This window comes from Columba livia, chromosome 3 (genome assembly GCF_036013475.1).
Source record: "Columba livia isolate bColLiv1 breed racing homer chromosome 3, bColLiv1.pat.W.v2, whole genome shotgun sequence".
NCBI classification, from domain to species: Eukaryota; Metazoa; Chordata; class Aves; order Columbiformes; family Columbidae; genus Columba; species Columba livia.
In genome coordinates this window covers 101811455-101832456 of record NC_088604.1, presented here as the reverse complement: position 1 = coordinate 101832456, position 21002 = coordinate 101811455, and the positions used below count along the sequence as shown (strand labels likewise).

At 42.5% G+C, this 21002-nt stretch overlaps 1 protein-coding gene across 1 annotated transcript in view; it reads left to right on the top strand.

Annotated features, from left to right (window-relative positions):
- CAPN8 (calpain 8) overlaps positions 1 to 21002 on the top strand; it is a 32033-nt gene that overhangs the window by 8594 nt on the left and 2437 nt on the right. The window contains exons 3-18 of the mRNA XM_065058562.1: positions 3906 to 4024; positions 5129 to 5262; positions 5565 to 5733; positions 6604 to 6687; positions 7495 to 7580; positions 8917 to 8991; positions 9989 to 10149; positions 10821 to 10996; positions 13029 to 13040; positions 14765 to 14976; positions 15581 to 15617; positions 16097 to 16162; positions 17097 to 17154; positions 17765 to 17829; positions 19022 to 19090; positions 20387 to 20465. Of these exons, the coding sequence (XP_064914634.1) occupies positions 3906 to 4024; positions 5129 to 5262; positions 5565 to 5733; positions 6604 to 6687; positions 7495 to 7580; positions 8917 to 8991; positions 9989 to 10149; positions 10821 to 10996; positions 13029 to 13040; positions 14765 to 14976; positions 15581 to 15617; positions 16097 to 16162; positions 17097 to 17154; positions 17765 to 17829; positions 19022 to 19090; positions 20387 to 20465 (1602 nt within the window). The remainder of the gene's footprint in view (positions 1 to 3905; positions 4025 to 5128; positions 5263 to 5564; positions 5734 to 6603; positions 6688 to 7494; positions 7581 to 8916; positions 8992 to 9988; positions 10150 to 10820; positions 10997 to 13028; positions 13041 to 14764; positions 14977 to 15580; positions 15618 to 16096; positions 16163 to 17096; positions 17155 to 17764; positions 17830 to 19021; positions 19091 to 20386; positions 20466 to 21002) is intronic.

Below are 21002 nucleotides of genomic sequence, written 5' to 3'. Positions count from 1 at the left end.
GGCAGACGTGCCACTCACTCTCCCAGATGCTAAGAAGTTAATTCATACTATAAGATAACTGTAAAGGATTTCACACTGCATTTGGCGTCTCAAGGGGATGAGATTCTGAAACTGTTTAGTTCTGAGTCAGAGAAGTAAATAACATATTTAAGGCAACCCCTTTTATTTCACTGATTCTTCTGCCTAATTGTGCATCAGACATACACCATCCTCAGCAAAGCCCAGAGTAGCTTCCCTTCCACTGGCTGTAAAATCTGGCCTGGACCCAGAAGGGTGGATCGTTCCAAATGTTGCACATTGGGAGAGCACCAACTCCACACTGCTCCAGACCTTCCTTGGTTTCACCAGGGGCAGAGGGATACACCAGGAACACCAGGACCCCCACCTTTTCAGAAATAGTCTTCTGTGCTTCACGGCATGCCAGGAACAGCCAGGGAAGCAAGAAAATCTGGGGTAGTCAAAAAAAAAAAATAAGGGCTTCAGTTCCAACTTCACAAGGCTTTTCACCTTCCTCCTCTGAAGAGCATATCACCATGATGATGAACAAAGATGATGAAGGGAGTGGAGCATCTCCCTTATGAAGCAAGGCTGAGGGAGCTGGGTCTCTTTAGTTTGGAGAAGAGGAGACTGAGGGGTGACCTTATTAATGTTTATAAATATATAAAGGGTGAGTGCCATGAGGATGGAGCCAGGCTCTTCTCGGTGGCAAACAATGATAGAACAAGGGGTAATGGGATCAAGCTGGAATACAAGAGGTTCCACTTAAATTTGAGAAGAAACTTCTTCACAGTGAGGGTGTCAGAGCACTGGAACAGGCTGCCCAGGGAGGTTGTGGAGTCTCCTTCTCTGGAGACACTGAAAACCCACCTGGACACCTTCCTGTGTAACCTCATCTAGGCGTTCCTGCTCCAGCAGGGGGATTGGACTGGATGATGTTTTGAGGTCCCTTCCAATCCCAAACATACTGTGATTTCTCTCTCCAAGCAAAAGCAGAAGTTATAACATCATAAGGCATACACCTGTACCAAAGAAAGCCTCAAAAAATAGATACAAAGCAGGTCTGAGTGATCTTGTTTTTCCCTGCGTCTACGTTTTCTTGGAACACAGTGTTCTTAAAGCCTTTTTTCCCCTGCCTTGTGCACTCCTAATTTTGCTTATTTTATACATAGGTACCTAGGGCTGGGCGGAACTTTCTAGGCTAGTGAGTTGCACCATCTCCCATAGAATGCAAAATAATTTGTAAGAGAGCTAAGTTGAACACAAGCTTGAGAAGGTTTTTGCTCACAGTTGTTCTAGAGACTAAGGCTTTTGGACTCTACTTTCTATATGCACAACAGCAACATTTTCCTATTTCCAGTTCGAGCATCTCACAACCCTTTTATTTTAATTTACCTTCTCTTCTGTGAGGGAAATCTTACTTTTCAAGTAAGGACTCTTGGCTCAAACAGCTTTTCTGCAAAGTAGCATTTAACCTGCCTTACACTTCCTCTTCAAATTTCACTTGTGTAGGATGAGCACCACAAGCTTTTTTAAACATCTTCTCATAAGAAATGCAGGTAAATCACAGAACATCAGCGATTTGAAGTGACATCGAAAGATCATCCAGTCCAATACCCCTGCTGGAGCAGGAACACCCAGATGAGGTTACAACAGGAAGGTGTCCAGGCTGGTTTTGAATGTCTCCAGAATAGGAGACTCCACAACCTCCCTGGGCAGCCTGTTCCAGTGCTCCGGCACCCCCACTGAGAATAAGTTTCTTGTCATATTTAAGTGGAACCTCCTGTGTTCCATTTTGTACCCATTGCCCCTTGTCCTATAATTGCTTGTCAACGATAAGAACCTGGTTACATTTTTCTGACACTCCCCCTTTATATATTTATAAACATTAATGAGGTCAATAACTCTGCCTTTTCTGTATCTTCTGTCACCAGAGCACCCACCTCATTCATCAGTGGGCCTACATTACCTCCGGTGTTAGTTTTATCTGCCATGTATTTGAAGAAGCTCTTTCTGTTGTCCTTGACCCCTTTTGCCAGGTTTAATTCTAAGGAGGCCTAAGCTTTCCTAGTTGCCTCCCTACACCCTCTGACAACAGCCTTATATTCTTCCCAAGTGACCAGCCCCTCCTTCCATGATCTGTAAACTCTCCTCTTCCACTTGAGCTTACCCAGCAGCTCCCTGTTTAACCACACAGGTCTCCTGGCTCCCTTCCTTGACTTCCTATGTGTTGGGATGCTCTGATCTTGGAAGAAGCAGTTCTTGAATACTAACCAGATGGGGAGAAGCAGATAATCCAGCTGTTTTCGACTCCCTTCCAGCTTGAATGCTTTTTCCTGAACACAGCAGTCAGAGTGACATAACACAATCCTGAAGGAAGGCTTAATCAGCACGTCACATACTATTATAATATGAGGTTTTCCCTCCTCATTAGAAACATCTGAGTTGGCACACTGGGTGGATCACACTTTTGCAGCCATATCAGATCAGCCAGCTCAGGTAATTACAGATCATCACACCAGGGCCACTTCTTTATAGATGTTTCTCAAATTACTGTTTGACAAACTGGGAACAGCTGTTTCTTGCTCTGCTCATAGGAGGCACCTGGATATCTCCGAGTGGGCTACAGGCAGAAGAGAACACATAGCACCAAGCAAGTTCCAATATCTCATCTTTATAATTATATTCATTGTGGTGTTAAAACAGAAAGCCCAAATCAATATAAAGGGTTAAATGCTACTCTAAGATATTGAATTATTCTACAGATTAAACTTTTTCCTCAGTTTCTCAGTTAGCTTATTTCCACTGAACCAAGAGCTGTTATGCCAGTTTCTTCTGCAGAATATGCACCTGCACAAAGAAACACATCTTGGCACAGGTAAACCACAGGAAACCAGGGAAATGTTACCACCTTCAGAGCAGCTTTGTCTTCCTTGAGTTTCTGCACACCTCAGAAATAACACATAACCACAAAAGTTCTTCTTACTGTTTGTAGTATGCAAGTACTGTAAGAAACCCATGAGTCACTGTGTTTCTCAGGGGCAGCATCTTTAGTGTAGCAGAGGCTTTTACTTATCCAGCCTCCAAACCACAACAAGCAGGTAACTGACCCAGCAGACAGCTTGAGCTGTGAGACACCCAGCCTCCAGCAAGGACGGGGCATGCTTGTCCTTTCCAGGATAAGGAGCGTGCCAGAGAAAGGACTCACCTGCTTGAAGAGTTCCCAGGGGGCTTCAGCTTCCATTAGACTCATGGGCAAATCTTTAGGAATAGCCCTAAGTGCTGCTTCAAATTCAGACCTCCAAAGAAAGGTCTAAGAAGGAATAGCCACTCAGATGTTCCTGCCATCAATCAAATCTTCTCCAAAAGACAGGGATGGAAGTCCCAATGCCCTTCTATCAACTCAGAGGTTTTTCTCTCTTCTGGGCATCTTCTAAGCCTTTGCCTCTCCTGGGAGTGGTGGATTTGGTCTAGTTAAAGTACCACAGGTCATTAACTCTGCACTGCCCAACCAGGCTTTGCAACCCACATGGCCCAAATGCCTTCTCTCTCTGGCTATGTTCTTGGTCTCCTGAGGGTATTAACAAGCTTGGATAAAGCAGCCTGGTTTCACAGCATTCAAAAATCAAAATGGCAAAGTCCAAACTAGACCATTGAAATCACCACCATGATCAGCCTCAGAGGTTCCAAGATAGCTGTGTGGTCTGGCTGGGTGGAAAATGAGCACAGAGATAAATAACAAAACAAGAATGAATTGCTGAACCAATACTGAGGCTAGCAGGACCTTGCAAAGCACTTAATGCTTGTATTTATTATAGGTGAGAGCATGACATAGTGTTGTAAGGATTAGCTGGGCAAAACACTATTTGTTAATGTACTTTTCTGCCTTGTAACACATTTTTTTTTAGGTGATTGCTGGCTCCTGGCTGCGATTGCATCTCTCACTTTGAATCCAGATATTCTGCACCGTGTTGTTCCTGAGGCTCAGAGTTTCCAGAAGGACTATGCTGGGATCTTTCATTTCCAGGTACCTATATGATTAGGATGTTGAGAATGAAAGAGGAAAATTGTAGTGTTTAGCTAAAAACAGCTTTTTTGTGTGTATCTTTGGCACAGGGTAAATATTCAAGAATTACAGTGTGTAAGTGAAATTGGTGGAGGAAAAGAGAGGAAGAAAAGAAGAACAGAGTTAAATAATATTAAATGACACCTGTTCACTGGCTAGGTTCTGCTGTCTTACAGCTGGTAGGGCTCTGGAGAATTATACAGGCTTTGTAAACTGAGCCAGACCATCACACTGCATGAGTCAAGAGAAGCTCTGTTGCTGCTGAATGTGAAAAGTGAATTCAGGCTGATGCGGTTCTTCCTCCTTCCCTTCCCTCTCCGTGTCTTTGCCTGGATTTCCATGCCTGCAGGCCCAGCGTGCTGGGACTGCTTTTACTAGAGCTTTGACTCAGGTTTGAGCAAGGTGAATTGATCCTGCAAAGCTAAAGGAGGTGTTTTGGTGAGGAGAGATGTTATAGAGCACATACTTATCCCTTGCACCAGCTCATCTCAGCAGAGGGTGTATTGCGTAAATTATCTTCTTTCCTTTCAGGACTGCATCAAATTCTAGATGAAATGTTTCAAGTGCTCAGGCAAAAAATAGTATTAGTAACATTTCACACATTTTGTAGTGTTTTCAGAAGGGATTAACACTATTGAGTGCTTCCCCTTTGGATGACCTCTCCTTGCAGCATTTTTATAGGGTCTTTTTAAAGATTCATTTAATTTATTTATTTTTTTTTCCCCCAAAGGATTTGGCCTTAAAAGAGTAGACAAGAAAAAATTTAAGTGTGTTCTGCCTACTCACTATCTTTCTGGACTCTCCGCCATGTAAACTCTTCATGGAGAACAGACAGCATTCCACAGGTCATCTGCAAGAAGTTGCTTTTAATATTACTTCTTAGCCAAACTTTATTATGGCATTAAGAAGCCCAGTCAGTACTTCACAGAGATGAGGAGTCCAACATGGGAGTGGAATCTTACAGTGACTTATCCAGGGAGAACTGATGACAGGCAAAGGGGTAGGAAGATGGTAGTGTAGAGCTATTATGTGCACACCAGCTCTCTTCTTTTCTTTCTTCTTCAGTTCTGGCAGTACGGGGAGTGGGTAGACGTCGTGGTGGATGACAGGCTGCCCACCAAGAACGGGAAGCTGCTCTTCGTGCACTCGGAGGAAGGCGATGAATTCTGGAGCGCGCTGCTGGAAAAGGCCTATGCCAAGTACGGTGGCTAAGCAGGACGAAGTGCTCCTGGGTGTGCAGAAGCTGCCTGCCCGAGCAGATGTGGTTAGACACAATGCACATCACTCCAATGCAGCCTCTATTCCACCCATTATTTGGTTTCCCATAGGTCCATGAAGGGTGTTGCCAACTGTCTGTTTCAAGGGGCTTTACTTCTGGTGTCCCAGATCACACTTGATGATCACATGGACTGAGAGATACTAAATTATAAACCCTTCTTTCTGCAGTGCCATTGCTTACAGGTGAAGATGGCCCCTTATATAACCCTCATGTCTCCCACAGGCTGAATGGCTCTTATGAAGCTCTCACAGGAGGCTCCACTATGGAGGGCTTTGAGGATTTTACTGGAGGCATCTCTGAATCTTATGAGCTGCGGAGGGCTCCTTCAAACCTGTACCAAACCATCCAGAAGGCTCTGAGAGCTGGATCACTTCTTGGCTGTTCCATTGATGTAAGAGGCTGTTGCTGCTTTATACTCCTCATTCCTGCTCTCAGGGCTCCAGGCCATATTGTAACAAAAGTTCGGACCAGTGTTAGACATAGGTAGGAAGGTCTGAATTAAAAGCATAGTACAATTAACGCGAGACTTTTATTGATTTCAGTTATAAAAACCCCTGGATGAGGTTCTAAATAACCAGCTCCTGTCATGCATCCATTTTTACAAGACAGCCTGTGATAATACTTCAAGCCATGAGCTGGAGACTGGTCTTCCTGAACTCCATTTTCATTTTCTGAGTATTTTTCTCATTCAAATTCTGTGTCATTTCAGGTCCAGAGATGCAACTGCCAGAGGCAAACTCTTTGACATGATACTTTGTCTGCTTCTGGCTTTTGGTTTTCAATCCTAAAGATTATATACACCAGTAGTACAAATTATTTCAAGTTACAGATTATATTTGTACATGTTTTGGAAACTCCATGCGTTATCTTGTTTGAAATCCTGGTTCATGGCATGTAGGATTACCAGAGTTGAAATTTTGATATGCTGGATCTCAACCACGGCAGGGTAGAGTCGAGTTCACATGGACACAACTTTGCAGGTGGCCAGATCTGCTACCTGAGCTGGGAATTGGGTTTTGATTTAGATCTCATTGTGCATTCTTAAATCTCTGCTGTGCTAGGACTGCATATTTGGGGGCATGAAACTATGGAGATGGACTTTTGCCATGCTTGTCATCTCTATTTAATATACTTTGCATCAGGAGTATTGATATTCATTGTGCATACCACTTTGGATATCTTCCCCCATATTGATTAGCTCATCAAAGCTGTGTTCATACACAATATATAGTCCTAAATGTGTATACTTTTGTTGCCTCAGACAACTAGTGCAGCTGACATAGAAGCAATCACAAGTCTGAAGCTGGTGAAGGGACACGCTTACTCTATCACTGGAGCAGAAGAGGTAAGCTAGCCTCTCCAAGCCCATCACACAAAACAGCTCGGGACTGCAATACTGCAGTGCCTTTAATTTTTTGATATCTCTCTGTGGTTGACCAGGTAAAAATGTGGCTGCCTTATGTACCCTTTTACAGAAAAAAAAAAAGTGTCTGTAGTACTTAGCCAGGTCAGAAACTCTGTGCTGGTAGCTACAATAGAGCATACTGTGCAGTCTGCAACTGGTGTTGTACCAACAGACTGGAATACAAAATGTGAAGGTGGACCAAACTGTTACTGAAATGGAGGATACGGAAAGGAGAAACAGGAGAGGGGGCAGCCCCATGTATTCGTACTGCATGAGGTGGGAACATTTGCTTTGCCATCAGAACTAATGGGAAAGGAGTAAAAGGCTCTTTCATGAACTCCTGCATTAGTTTTACTTTCACAGTGAGCCCTAGATACTCCTGCTTCTCTGAAACGGGAGTCATTACAGAGGTGTCTGTGCTGAATAATCTCTTTCCAACCTTGCTGTGTTGTGCAACGTCTCCTGCTTTTGAGGATGTAGATATTCTGCTATTTTGTAGCTGATGTTTTACCTTGCAGGTTGCTGTCATTACATGAAATGGTAAGTGCTGCACTAATGGCTCGCTTGGTGGCAGAAGAAAATGTAAAATAAGGGTGGAAGGCATCTAGGTGTCTTTTAACTATCGCAAATTGTAGTGGACTGCATCTCTCAAGTACAAATCATGTTTTATCCTGTATGAAAAGCAATTGCCCCATGATGATTTGGATAATGGAAGTGCTCAGGCTCTGTTTGTTGTGGATCTTTTAGGTATATTACCGAGGACGGCCAGAGAAACTAGTGAGGCTTAGAAATCCCTGGGGTGAAGTGGAATGGACTGGCGCTTGGAGTGATAAGTAGGTTTTTATATGCTGCTTCTTCTCTCTCTTCAGTGCATTTGGGTGTCTTTTAAAAATCAAATGGGGACTGTGCAAGTTAATCCAATCACAAAGCACATTTAGGAGAGATACTAAATCAGTTGGAATAAAACACTATTAATTTATTAGCAAGGCTAGATATTGATCCACTCTGCCCAGCGGACATTCTTCCCAGCCTCAGGCAGAGCTTTCTAATGAGAGAGAACAGCACACGTTTTAATTGTGAGCAGCCCAAAACAAGTCATATCCACATTATTTTGCCAGGCAACTTTTCTCAGATTGATCCTCCTGATGGTGCCAGGACCTTAGTAGGTTACGCATACCAATCCCATTCCTGGGAAATACAGCAGGGCTAAAACGTTTTGCCGCTGCTTCAATTATAAGGTTGCTGTGCTTTAAGTCAGAACAGTATTTGGTTTCTACTGCAGAATCTTGAAAAAAATGGGGATATTGACTAAGCTAGGGGCTCAGAAGTTTGAATATCTATCAGAAATCATCTGGGCTTCAACTGTCTTGGAATCTCATGAGAATGGCAGTGACAACACCTCTTTTATTTTTATATTTAGAATGGCATAAATTTTAGTTTCACATTTGGACCATGATGTTTTTTCACACAATACTTTGAGACTTCAGTTTCCTGTCCTCATTGACTGGAATACCAATGCTGATGTTGTATAAGACTTAATGACAGAAAATAAACATTAGAATTATTATTACCTTTATCAGAGCTGCTTTGCTCAGCTCTGAGATAAGGTGCCTCAGGCACACACACATGCCATCTGATTTTCTTGCACCTGTTTTACCATGGGACAGATACAGAGCTGCACCATCATATGAGAGCAGACCAGAGCACAATCCAGCTTGCTGCACATTAACATAGAATGGGAAAGGAGAAATGCTGTTTTCTGCAGTACATTTTCTATTTGCACCTTTTTGCTTTCTTGTTCTTCCCTGACCCTAACAGTGGAGCTTATATCATTTCCCTAGGGACACTATCAGGCATCCCAATAGATCTTAAAATGGAGAAGCTCTGCCTCACTTTCAGGCTACATGTTGCCTAATCCAGCCAGTCTGCAGTATTTGGACATTCTGGCACCTTGCAGCGATGATCCAGTTTAGGGCTTATTGTTGCAAATATGGTTACTGTCTAATTCCAGCCTCGTATAGTCAGCTGTACTGCCATTGGGAGGTCTAGTTGTTGGAGAAATACATAACTCCTTTATCTGCTGTAACTGAAGAGAGAGCCCAACTCTCTAATCTCATTGTAGAATAAAATACAACAACTGTACAGCTTGCTTTTGTGCTTTGTCTGCAGTGCTCCTGAATGGAATTATGTGGATCCCAAACAAAAACAGGCTCTGGATAAGCAAGTAGATGATGGAGAGTTTTGGTGAGAATTGTTCATTTAGCTTAACCTTTTGGAGATTTTCTGTGCATGTTTTGTCTTTAAGCAGTCCTTTCAGCTGGATGGAGAGAAACTGCCAGCAACAAGAGGGTTAATAATGACATGCATGCATTGTTAGCCTCTTGCTTATCTCCCATTCAAATATTACCTTTTATTAGAGCTTGCATGACTCAGTGCTTATCCAAAATATAGAGACCAGATGGTAATAAAATTAATGAGGTAGCAAGAATGAACCTCAGCTGCTCTACATTTTGAGGTTTGTTTTTTTGCCTAAATGCTACATACTAGCTAAATACTACATACAGCTTGGGAAGTGACTGTTTACCCAGACCTAATGGAAAGCCCATCCCAGTTAGCTGATTATATGGATCAGTACTGAACCCACGTCACTCTGTCCTGGACTGGAAAGATAAACGACCACCATCTTCCAGTGCAATCAGCTATGAGGGCCATAAGGCACTGAGAAATGAGAACAGACCTCTGCTTGCAGCATGAAGCGATCAAGGCCTATCAGTCATGCAAACCTACTAGGAATGGTAAAAACAAACATCAAGGACAGAATTAAAGCAAAACACCAAGCAGAGACTGTTTTACTACAGAGTGATGCTTTCATAAGGGCCAGCTTTTCCTCCTATTGAATGGTATCTCCTTGCACATTTTGTTCCACCAGTTTTAGCGAATTTACTTGTAGATCATAATCCATGAGGGATTGCCCACAGCTGGGGATGACAGAAAATGGTATGTCTGAGCCCATAATGTGTAACAGCCATTGAGAATAACCATTGCCAGGAGATACAGCTTGTTCAGGGAGTTTGAAATTTTCTTTCCCAAAACTCAGTTCCAAGTTTTAGAGTTCAATAAAATGGGGCTTTGGGCACCTCTTTAGAACTGTCGTTTGCTGCCCTGTTGGAAGAGACATCCATTTGCAGTTGCCTCAACTGTTGCAGGCTGATGGACTAACCCTGGTCTTTTTGTATGCCAGGATGGCATTTTCAGATTTTCAAAGGCAGTTCACCCGCCTTGAGATCTGCAACTTGACTCCCGACACACTGACAAGCAACGAGGTCAATAAATGGAATCTGACCCTATTTAATGGACAGTGGAGACGGGGTTCAACTGCTGGGGGCTGCCAGAACTACCAAGGTGAAGACTCAGCCAAGTGGGCATTTTGTGAAATATCAAACAAAACAATTAAAAAAAAATGCTTGTGAACTGGAGGAGGCTTTGGTGGGAAGGGCTTGGAGGTGCAGCTCTTTCTGCAAGGTTTAAACAGTAAGCAAAAGCTTGGCAGTCTAAACAAAGATCTAATTCACAGTTATTTCCTTGTCAGGGATTACCAACCCACTAAGCAGTTAATTCATGGCTGTATTCTTAGTTGTTTTTTTTCTCTTTTCTCTGTCTGCTTTCCTAGCCTACACAGCTTTTGCTACTAACTGGAGTAATCCTCCAAAGGGTTGGGTAGGCCAGGAAAGTGTCACAGTTCGGTGGCAGTGTTGTTTCCCATTCATTTTCAGGTCAGACCTCTGGAGAGGCTGTCTGGCATTTGGTCCTCTTGCAATGATTGCAGCCTCAGCCAAGGACATTTCCTGAAGATTAATGACTGACTGGAATTAACAGTATCAGCTCCTCCCTGTTGGTCATTACTCCCCAGGACCCACCTTGGTGCTTTGATTTGCCATGGCTCCAACTGATATTCAGCATAGCTGTGAAAACATCGTTCCAAAGAGGTGCTCTCTGTAATTCTAGTGACAGCCATCTCGGCTACAATGACAGTAAAATCTCCTCCTTTTTTGTCTCACTTTGGGAATTCTTAGCGACATACTGGACCAATCCCCAGTTTAAAATCCGTTTGGACGAACCTGATGATGACCATGAAGGCAGTTTGAATGAGCCGTGCTGTACTATAGTGGTGGGCTTGATGCAGAAGAACCGCAGGAGACAGAAGAAAATGGGGGAAGCTCTGCTTAGTATTGGTTATTCACTCTACCAGGTACAGTTTGTTCCTGATTAAAGGCTTTATTCCCTGTTCTTCAATGCTGAAAAAAATTAGTGATAGGCTACATCTTGACATTTGTCACTACACTTCAGTAAGGTTTGGATTTTGCAAGATGATTCGAATACTTCTCTTATTTCTTCCTGACCCACATAATATGGGAAGATTCAGATAAATTTAGGCCCGGTTTTTGTCCCATTTTAACAGGAAAGCAGTGTAAAACTAGAGGCAATAATTTAGCAGCAGTCTCATTGAGAGCCTTCTCTTACAAATTGTGAATGGGGGCAGGCTCAGGGTGCCTGGCAATTCCAGATAAGTGTTTCTGATTACAGCCTATCATGGGTGCTCAGTACTCACTTTCTTTTTTTTTTACTATTTTTCCATTGCATGTGAAAATTGTTTTGATTCATTATCTACCATGCTATTGTTCTGGTTCAACAATTTTTTAAAATTTTATTGTTTTTGTTTTTTCCTGATTCTTCCAGTGTTGTTTCTGTCTCTAAAAATGTAATGTAGGAAAAAACCTACAGTGTCATCTCTAATTTCTGTGATGTGAGGGGAAAAAAACAAATACAAAAATTTCCAACCAGTATTATAAGTCCCAATATCTTACCTGGAGAAAAGCAATTAAATGTTGTATGAATTCCACTGGATGAAGATCATTAACCACCACAGGCTGGAGCAGATGGGAATGGCTGACTTTTGTTAATATATCTTGTGCAGGATGGTTCAAAACTAGAAAGGTTTTCCCTTGTGCCTAAGTGTCTGCATACACAAATGGTTCTCACTGAGCACATTTCTGAGTTGCCATCTGTGTGGTGCCAAGCACCCTGGCTTATTGGCGTCCTGAATTCACACATTAAGGATGTTTGTCTGCTCATAGCACTGAGTACAACCCTGGAGAAGTTAGCAGAGCTTTTGTGCTTTACATCTATTTCAGCCTGTCTGTCCTCCTCCATGATCTTTTCCACAGTAGGGTAGACTGGGTGACTCTTAACAAGATAAAGACTTTCTTTTGAAAGATGTGGTTGCTAAGTTATCATCTTAGGTAGACATCCAGGTACGATCCAAGTTACTTGGGTCGTGTGCTGTTGCAGATTTACATCATTGCAGCTGATGCTGTGGCTGAGGAGGTCCAGTTAGGACAGCATGGATGGTGACCTAGAGCAGATCTCTCTGCAGGAGAAGGCAAAAAGGTGTATGCTCAAGTCTACCTGTCCTGCAGAGCTTTTTTAAGTCATGCAGCTCAAACTGCCTACTGATAATAGCTCTAAGTGTGCCCATCACCAAGCTCCTGGCCCTTCTAGTATGCTGGTTATAAGGAACAAGACCTGAGGTCTCAAGGGGACATCTCAGGCCCTAGAATCATTGTATGGACAATATTTTCAAAAGCTCTTTTGGGACTTGAGAGGACACTCTCTGTGACTCTCACTGGAATCTGTGCTCTCGAGACAACTAAGTGCTTTTGGAAAAGCTACCTTGTATTTGGAGATAGAAATTAATATAGCAATTCAGTTAATTTAGGAAGGCCCAAATCTTGAAATTTGTTTCTTGTTATAATTGCCTTACAACAATCATCTCATGACCCTCAGACTGATTGCTAGTGATGATAACCTTATGTTTGCATCAAATTCCAGTTGCAGTAGACCACTAGATTTTAGGTCTGCTGTAATAAATTTTCAGTTTGGTTTGGTTAGCAAAGTGGAGCTTACTTATTGTCTTTCTGTACTGAACCTTTAAAGGCTTACCCAAATATTTACAACCAATAGTATCGTTCACGACACCATATCAGGAGAAAAGCAATTAAATGTTGTATAGATTCCTCTGGATGAAGATACTGTTTTTCCTTCGCAACAGCTCTCGCACAAGCTAGAATTTCATGTATAACTGATACTACAATATATGGTTGTAAATGAAAATGAAAATAGCGTCTGAAGGAGGCTTTACTTGATTGTTCTTTTTTTTTTTTCTGATGATGGATGTCGTTATGTAGCAGCCCTTTAACATCGGTTTATTCTCTTCCTTTCAGATTCCTCCGGAGGTATGTAATCTTTGCTGAAGATTTCTGGCCTCCAGATGAGCACCTCCTGTTGCACAGGAGAATTTAGCTACCAGGAAGACTTATTCCTTACTAATGACAGGTCTTCTGGAGAGCTTTGTTCTTGGATCACCAGACCAAAATCTGAAGTTCTGAATAACCAGTTGCAAGTGACTGAGGCACAAGACTTTATTACAAACATCTGAGTCCCAATCTCAACTTCATTTATATTTGTTGAAATTTGGCTTCCACTAAGTTTGCATAACAGAGGTCAGAATTACTCTATTTAGTAGAAGTGAAAGCAGAACAGAGTGTCTGCAGTCTCAAATAGAGAAAATGTAGCTAACATTGTTTAGAAGTAATACCAAACACTATGGATCCATTCATTTTATAGCTCTGAGCTGGGGCTCCTGTTAATGAACAAACCCTGTTCAACCTTCACTAATCCTCCCAGATGTCAATACTGAGGTAAAGAGACTTTTCATTCCTGAAGAAAGAGACCTCAGGGACCTCTGGCAGTAGGAACAGCCTATACTCATTACTGAGGCCTAGCAGCCTGCATTGCCAATTTTGTCTCAGCTTTTCAGCCCTTTTATTCTCTCTCAGTAAATGAATGTGTGGTCATGTAGCAATTAACTGTGTTCTTTTAACAGCCTTGCAGATGCAAAGGGAAAATGAACTTTAGATATTTAAAAAGATATGGATCTGGCTTCTTAATCTTTGCAGTCTCACTTAGTTTAAGACTGCGTGAGAAAGAGGGTTGGGGCTGTTGAATAAATACCAAATCCAATCTTATCTTAACAACAAAAGGGGAAAAAAAACCATATTCTTCTAGAGTTTACAACAGAAAAACGGAATTATTATAAAATGTTTGGTAACATCTTTGTATGCTCTGACCTTAGCCAGAAACCTTATCTGTATGCAATGTTCCCTGCCCTGTGTCAACCACACAACACTTTTTGTGGATCATTGAATCACACTTTTTGAAAGACATCCCTGTGGAGCAAAAGTCATGAATAGATGGTTTATAGCAGAGATGTTATTCTTGCACTACTGTTTCTTCTTACATCAGTGTGTTGGTTTATGAGCTATGCAATGTTTCACTTACTTAAGAGTATATTGGTATTAAGGAAAAGTCAAGTATTATTTTCCACATAATCCAGAGGAATACCCTTAGTATTACTAATATAAGTTAGGTAAATCATCTAACGTGCCTCCAAAAATCTTAATGTTGTGACTACTGCTCTGTCCTGTTTACTGTTCTCTTCTGTCTGTTTAAAGAAATAAGGGAGTACAGTTCCTATGCAATTAGGAGATTTATCCCATACCATAAATTGCTCAGAAATATTCTGAAATTGAAACTTGTCCTCAAGCACCATGTGAAAGCAAATATTGCTCAATAGATAGACAACTTAAGAACAACTTGAGTTGTACTAGATTGGCCAGATATGAGTACACGTTAAGGCATTTTTATTTCTTTTATATCACAGATTGTGAAGAGGCGTGTGAAAAGATAATCTTTATAAAGATCCTTGCCCCTTATAATTATCTGCCTGACAGTTTCCCATGCCAGAACCCTGGTGGCTACCTTTTATGCCACCACTTTTGGATCTGTTCTTTATGTTAAGAAAATCTTGAGATGGTTTTAAAGCACTGCAATTGAAATAGGGTGTCTGGCTTACCAGTGAATTGTCCAATGGTGGCTGACAAAAACATATTTCCCACAGCTGGAAAATAACACAGATATTCATGCAAACCGTGCTTTCTTCGCAAGGAACCAACCAGCAGCCCGGACCGATCCTTACGTCAACCTGCGTGAAGTCTCCAGCCGCATGAAGTTGCCCCGGGGAGAGTATCTCATTGTGCCGTCCACTTTTGAGCCTTACAAAAACGGAGAGTTCTGCCTGCGAGTCTTTTCTGAGAAACAGGCTAAAACACAGTGTGTATCTTCTCTATAAAGTCTCCTCTTCTGCTGGTGAGGCACATAAAGGCAAAGGTCAGGTGTTGCACCCACATCCTGTGCTTTGTCTTTTCCCTTAACTAGCAAAATAGGCCCATTTCTAGGACCTGTTTTCTTATGTAGTCTACTATATGTGACACACACACCATGGTAGAGAGTCATGGCTCTTCAGATGGCCTCCACCACGCACTGAAGAGGTAACTGTATTCTTCAGGTCTGTGAAGTAAAAGTTCCCATAATTAGAGAACATAGGATTTGGGAGTATGATGATGATGAGACAGTTTTAAAAAGGGTTGTATCAGTGGCAGTCATTGAATGAAAAAACAGGAGTCTGGATATAAGGCAAGAACAACAAAGCTGGGTTTCCTAAGGAAAATATGTTCAAATAGATGCAACAGATGGAGATGGGATAGGGAGCATGGGAAACAGGAAACCTGAGGGCTTGTTCTATGCATTTGCTAACACCTTATACTAAAACAACTTGTTTTGCTAAATATTTTAAAGGCAAATGGTAAACTCATAATTTCTGTGTTGTTGGTATTTTGTTTTTTTGTTTTGGTTTTGTTTGTTTGTTTTTCCTTAGGATGATTGGTGATGTGGTGTCTGCAAAACCATATGAGGTAAATGTCTAGTCCTAGCAGACTTTTCCTTCAAAATGTGGGGGCAAAACTGGGGTAGGATTTTAATTTCTCCCCTGAGGTGGGGTCACAGTGTAAGTTTGTGCTTAGGAGAAATGTTTTTTAGTTGTGGGCAGATTGTCTTCCTGCAGCTTGAGAGCAATTGCAAAAGCTGACTTCCAAGGAACTGCTGAATTGCTCTGGCCAGGTGCAACAACATTTTCTCTGCAGCTATTTCACGAAACTGCCTTGGTAGCAGAAGAAAAATTTTTCATCAATCTTAGAAAATATTTACTCCCAAATGACGCCAGCCCCTGGCTGGTCGTGATTTAAGTGGTGCCTCTGTTTTGCCGTTGCCGCAGATCAAGTGCTCATTTTCCATTGCTGTAAATAGTCCCCTGTAAAGCTGCTTTATCATATCCACAGCTTGCCTTTTTTGAACCACCTTGTAAACCACACTCTCGGTCATCTCTTTCCTCTAGCCTCGTGTCGATAACAAAGATATAGATGATGAGTTTAAGACTCTATTTCAAAAGCTCTCTGGAGAGGTAAGTGGATTAAAGTGAAAGAAAGAGACTGGGAGGACCTCTCTGTTATGATTATGCAAATATTTGACTTGCCGATTCTTTTTACTGTCTTCAAAAAACCAAGAAGTTCTCACATTTTATTAACTCACAGCTTCAGTTCAATTTATTTTACAACAGAGCAGTTTTACTACATTGTTCCACTTATTGGTGCAAAATGCAATTTGTTCCCTTGGTAATACAGGGCATGGAATAACTTTGAAAATAGGGGTAACGGGAGCGAAAACTGTGAAAATATTATCCCACAGTGAAATAAATTACCTGTGGAGTTAGTGTATAATTCTGACAATTGCCTAGTTGGCCAATTCCTTCCTTTTTGTTTAGAAGCCCCAGGAATCGGAAAACTGTTGACTGAACTTTCTCTCTATTTATTGTATTTGACAAACCTCAGTACCTAGAAAGCCCTGCTGTGCTAGCCTGTGGCTGTCACATCAGATTTTCTCTTAATGGACAGGTGGCCACTGGCACTGAAGAGGGAAAACATTTTGTTAGTTAGAAAGACCTTTTTGAGTTTTGAGAGGGCAATTTTAGTATTGTTTGGTTATAGTTTCTATAAGCTTGGAAAATCTCAAATGCTCTCCTGAACCTCTTTAGCTGAGAAAGAAAGCAGTCACCCAATTTGGTCAAATCTGTTAAAAAGCTGATGTTTATTGCGTTGTGTCACTATGGCACCTAACAAACCACTTATTTCCCATTTGAAAGGCCAGGAAATATTCATGGTTTCTGAGGATCTCCTCTGTGTGATGTCTGATGGTAAATGCAAAGTTTTAGAAAAAAGATAAAAGTTTACATGCCTTAGATATGGAAGGAAAATAGTGTCTGGATGTCTGACAGCAAATGAATATAGTTTGTTTCAAATGAGTTTTGTGTTAACATCTGAAGTATATTTTCTGTCCAGGACTGTGAAGTGACTGCAACTGAACTTCAAACTATTCTAAATCGGGTTTTAGCGAAGAGTAAGTAATGTTCTGTTGTTCCCATTGAATGAAGCCAAAAGGCACATGCTGAGATGCAGAGACAGCAAGTTGCTCTCTGGGCAGAGTGAGCATCTGTGCCACCAGCACACAGATGGGGTCTGTACTAGCAAAACAGAGCTCTTTCAGCTGAGGGTGATGAAAAGTCAAGGCTTGTCTGTCCCCAGATGAGTTTCTCCTGGCTTGTTGACCCTCTAATATGAGGAGGGGAGTGGGAAATACCACCTGGTGCTCCCCTCCCAAGTGCTGCCAGACAATGCCCTGCAGAGGCACTATATTCCCTGCACCTTCTTGGGAGGACCACCATGGGAAGATATTATTATGCTGCTGCATAACTTCTGTAGACACAGAGAGGCTTACCAGCCCCCAAACAGGGGCATCCCCTGCCCCTGTGCGAAAAGAGCTGTGTTTATCAGCTGAAGGGAAGGGGAACAGTGGAAGAAATGGCAGAGCATTTACTTTGCTAACAAGTTTTTAAGGTGGCTGATACCTCCAAGGTTGTCTGCAGAAAAAAATTATTTGCCTAGAAGTATTTCTGACTTGGATTTTTTTTCTTTTCTTTTTTTTTTTTTTTTTTTTCTTTTTTGTGCAGGAAAGGATATTAAAAGTGATGGATTCAACATTAACACCTGCAGGGAGATGATCAGCCTTTTAGATGTATCCTTTGAGTGTCATTTCATCACCTTTAAAATTTCTGGATCTCTTTTGCAAAGCTTCCTGACAAAATAAGGTGAAGTTTACTCTTCAGTTGTCCAGGCACATGGCTTAAGGCAGAAAATTCAGCCAAGCAGCCCTATCAGCTCAGGGTGGCAGAAAACTGAACCATTTAATCATCAGCTGCTTCTCTCACCTGCTCTGCATCTCTCATTGCTTAAATTTGTCCCTAAAAATAGTAGGGAGGAGAAGCAGGGACCTTCTGCCCTTATGCACCTGTGCAGTTTTGGATGCATACACAGCATGCTTGGCAGGAGACGGGTTTTAAGCACAACCTCAACTTCCATTTTAAGTCAGGTACTGCTTACAGAGAGACAGCAGAGACAGGCTCTTCAGAGTGGGAAAGCTACAAGTGCATGCTGTGCTTCCCTCCCTTATGCATAGCTTGTAGGACACATGGGGCCAAGGCAGTAGGAGAGGTCAGCACATCTGCCCAGTACCCCTTCGACATGCTGGGAAGGTAACCAGTGCAGTGGGACGGTCAAGAGCCATGCTGCTAGTATTACACTCCTGGTGGTCTCATGATATGGTCATGTTGAGCTCAGCGGGGATTAGCCGTGGATCCTGTGGCCACTGGCTGTTAGGAAAAGTGATGTCTTTGCCCTACAGTCCACAGCCTATCAAGCCCAACAGGGGAACTCCATAAGTACAGCATAATGGGGGCCAGCTCCCTGTTTCTGCATAGTTTTCCGTAGGAAGAGACGTTCAAGGCCCTGAAGGATGTGGGGGAAGACTGTGTAGCCTACTATTGATTCTCTCCATTCACTCGCAGTTCCTGTCTCTGCTTTTGAACTCTTGTCCACTGGGAGGCCAGTCCATTGTTTCCCTAAGGGCGTTAATATACTGTTAATTGTACAAAATGGGAGTGGATCTAATTGTGCATATACATTTAGCAATCCCATCTATCATTCCCTGAGAGCACAGATAGCCTAGAAATTCTTGGCGTGCCTTTAGCTAAGCAAATGTAAAGCTGTGTGCATGTCTGTGTGAAGTGGAGATGCGTTACCAATGAGAATGAATATGGCATTGAGATGACACTGTGATGAGTGATTTGTTTTTATCAGAACTGGTAGCTCTCCAGCTTTGCTAAGGATAGAGAAATCTTGATTTTTGAACCATGCCTTAACATGCCCAGACCAATGGGACCAGCACCTTGGGACTGATAGAATTCAAGACACTTTGGATGAAGATTCAAAATTATTTGGTAACATAATATTTCTGACTGTCCTGCCTCTCAGCTCTGAAGTACAGATCCAGGACTGAGATAGGGTTAAGTCACCACAGGCAGATATACTTGGAAGCCTTCCTTCTCACGGCTGGAGGTTGTTCCAAGGCTCAGAAACACTATTTACGGATTTAAAAGGACACAAGCAGATCCTCTTTTACCTTGGTCCCACCACTCTCCATAATTTGCAATACCTTATGGAAAGCCAGATTAACCCTCTTTCATTGCTGGCAAAGACAGCTCTCTGCTGCGTGCTGTATTAATGCTCATATGAACATATCTCTGCTGTTGTGATATGTTACATTGCTAGCTGAGCACCAGCAATCACAAGAAGCACATAGCTTTAGGACCTACAAAACCCCAGCTTTGTATTTTTTAAATCTTGTGGAAGTGCTGAATTATTTTTCTGACAAAGGATTTAGTATCCCAAGATGTGTACTCAGAATCTAGCAGTCTAAAGGAAGGTCAAACTTGGGCCTGCTTTTTTTGACAATATCCCTTTCAAGAAATTCTGCTGCTACCGTGCTTGATGCTGGTCAGCATGGAGCATCTGTCCTGGAGGTTCATAAGATGTTCAGCTCTGCTTCAGCCAGAGGCACCAGCTCTGTCCTGAGGCTGGTGTTGGCAGAGCAAGCCCTGAGAGCCAGTTCCAGTCTGAGCCACAGGTCTGGGTGGCTTCTAATTCTGGAAAATAAACCTGTTTGCAGTAGGAAGCATCTGTCGTCTCAACTCACATATTAAGCAAAATGGACTTAGTCTCTTGCAGTGTTTGCCAAATGATAGGATATGTTCCTCAATGGCCTGTCGGCTGCTGTATAACATGAAGGCAGGCAGGCTGCCAGCCCATGGGAATGTGTTACCCAATCTGCCTTGCTTGCCAGTAGCTACTTGAAACATTTCCCTTGCTCATGGACATTTCAAAGAGCAGGAGCTTAGGCTTGTAGGGGCAGCCCCTGCCTCAGCCATCAGAAACCCCAGGCTGTGTCTGCACAGCAAAGCGATGGTGTGGCTGCAGCAGAGGTGGGCACGAATGTCCTGGCTTTGATCTAGCTGCAGGAGCAGGTAGGATGGTAGGGCATGGGCTGCAGAGTAGGCTAGAAAACCCAGGTTAAATCTGAGAGGATCTGTGGCTGTTTCATTTGGGCGAGCCTTGTGTTACCATGTCTTCACTACTGTTGTTATCCAGCCATGAAAGCCAAAGCCTGCCTGTCCTTGCACCATCACATTGCTGCATGGGCACGCGTTGAAAAACCATTTTCACATTCACATTCATAGGCTATCTATAAGAAAGTGGACAGCGACTACTCTGGTACCATTGACTCCCATGAGATGCGAAATGCCCTCAAAGAGGCAGGTGAGTACACTGCTCAGGGACACCATCAGTTCACTGCAGTCCCCCCACCGAACATCAGAAGAAGAGTGGAGCCTTTAATGTTTTCGCTTCCCTCCTGTCTCCCAGATCACAGCACTGCTGGTGTCATTCTCCGTCACTGACAGTCACATACCGCTACGTCCTTTTGCTGTTACAGACATCAAAAATCATCCTCTGTTCTGCATTCTGAACCACTGATATTTTTGTCCATGCTGTGACCATTGCTTATCCATCTGATTATCACTTGCTCTATTTTTGACCTCATTATTTCCTAATCTAACTGTCCTCTTTCAGAGCTATGTCCAAATCTGCTTTTTCCTTTGTTTCCTCACCCCACCTTTCTCTACACTAGAGAAGGTGAAAAAGCCTGATCAAGGCATGCCCCAACGATATCCTCTCTGATGTGTGCTATTCACTTTTTGGAGCAGTGCTTGCCAGCTCAGGGCCATCTAGGGAAGCACTTTTTTTCTTCATCTCTCTTGTGCTCGGTGGAGTTTATGTGAATGATCCAGAGACAGA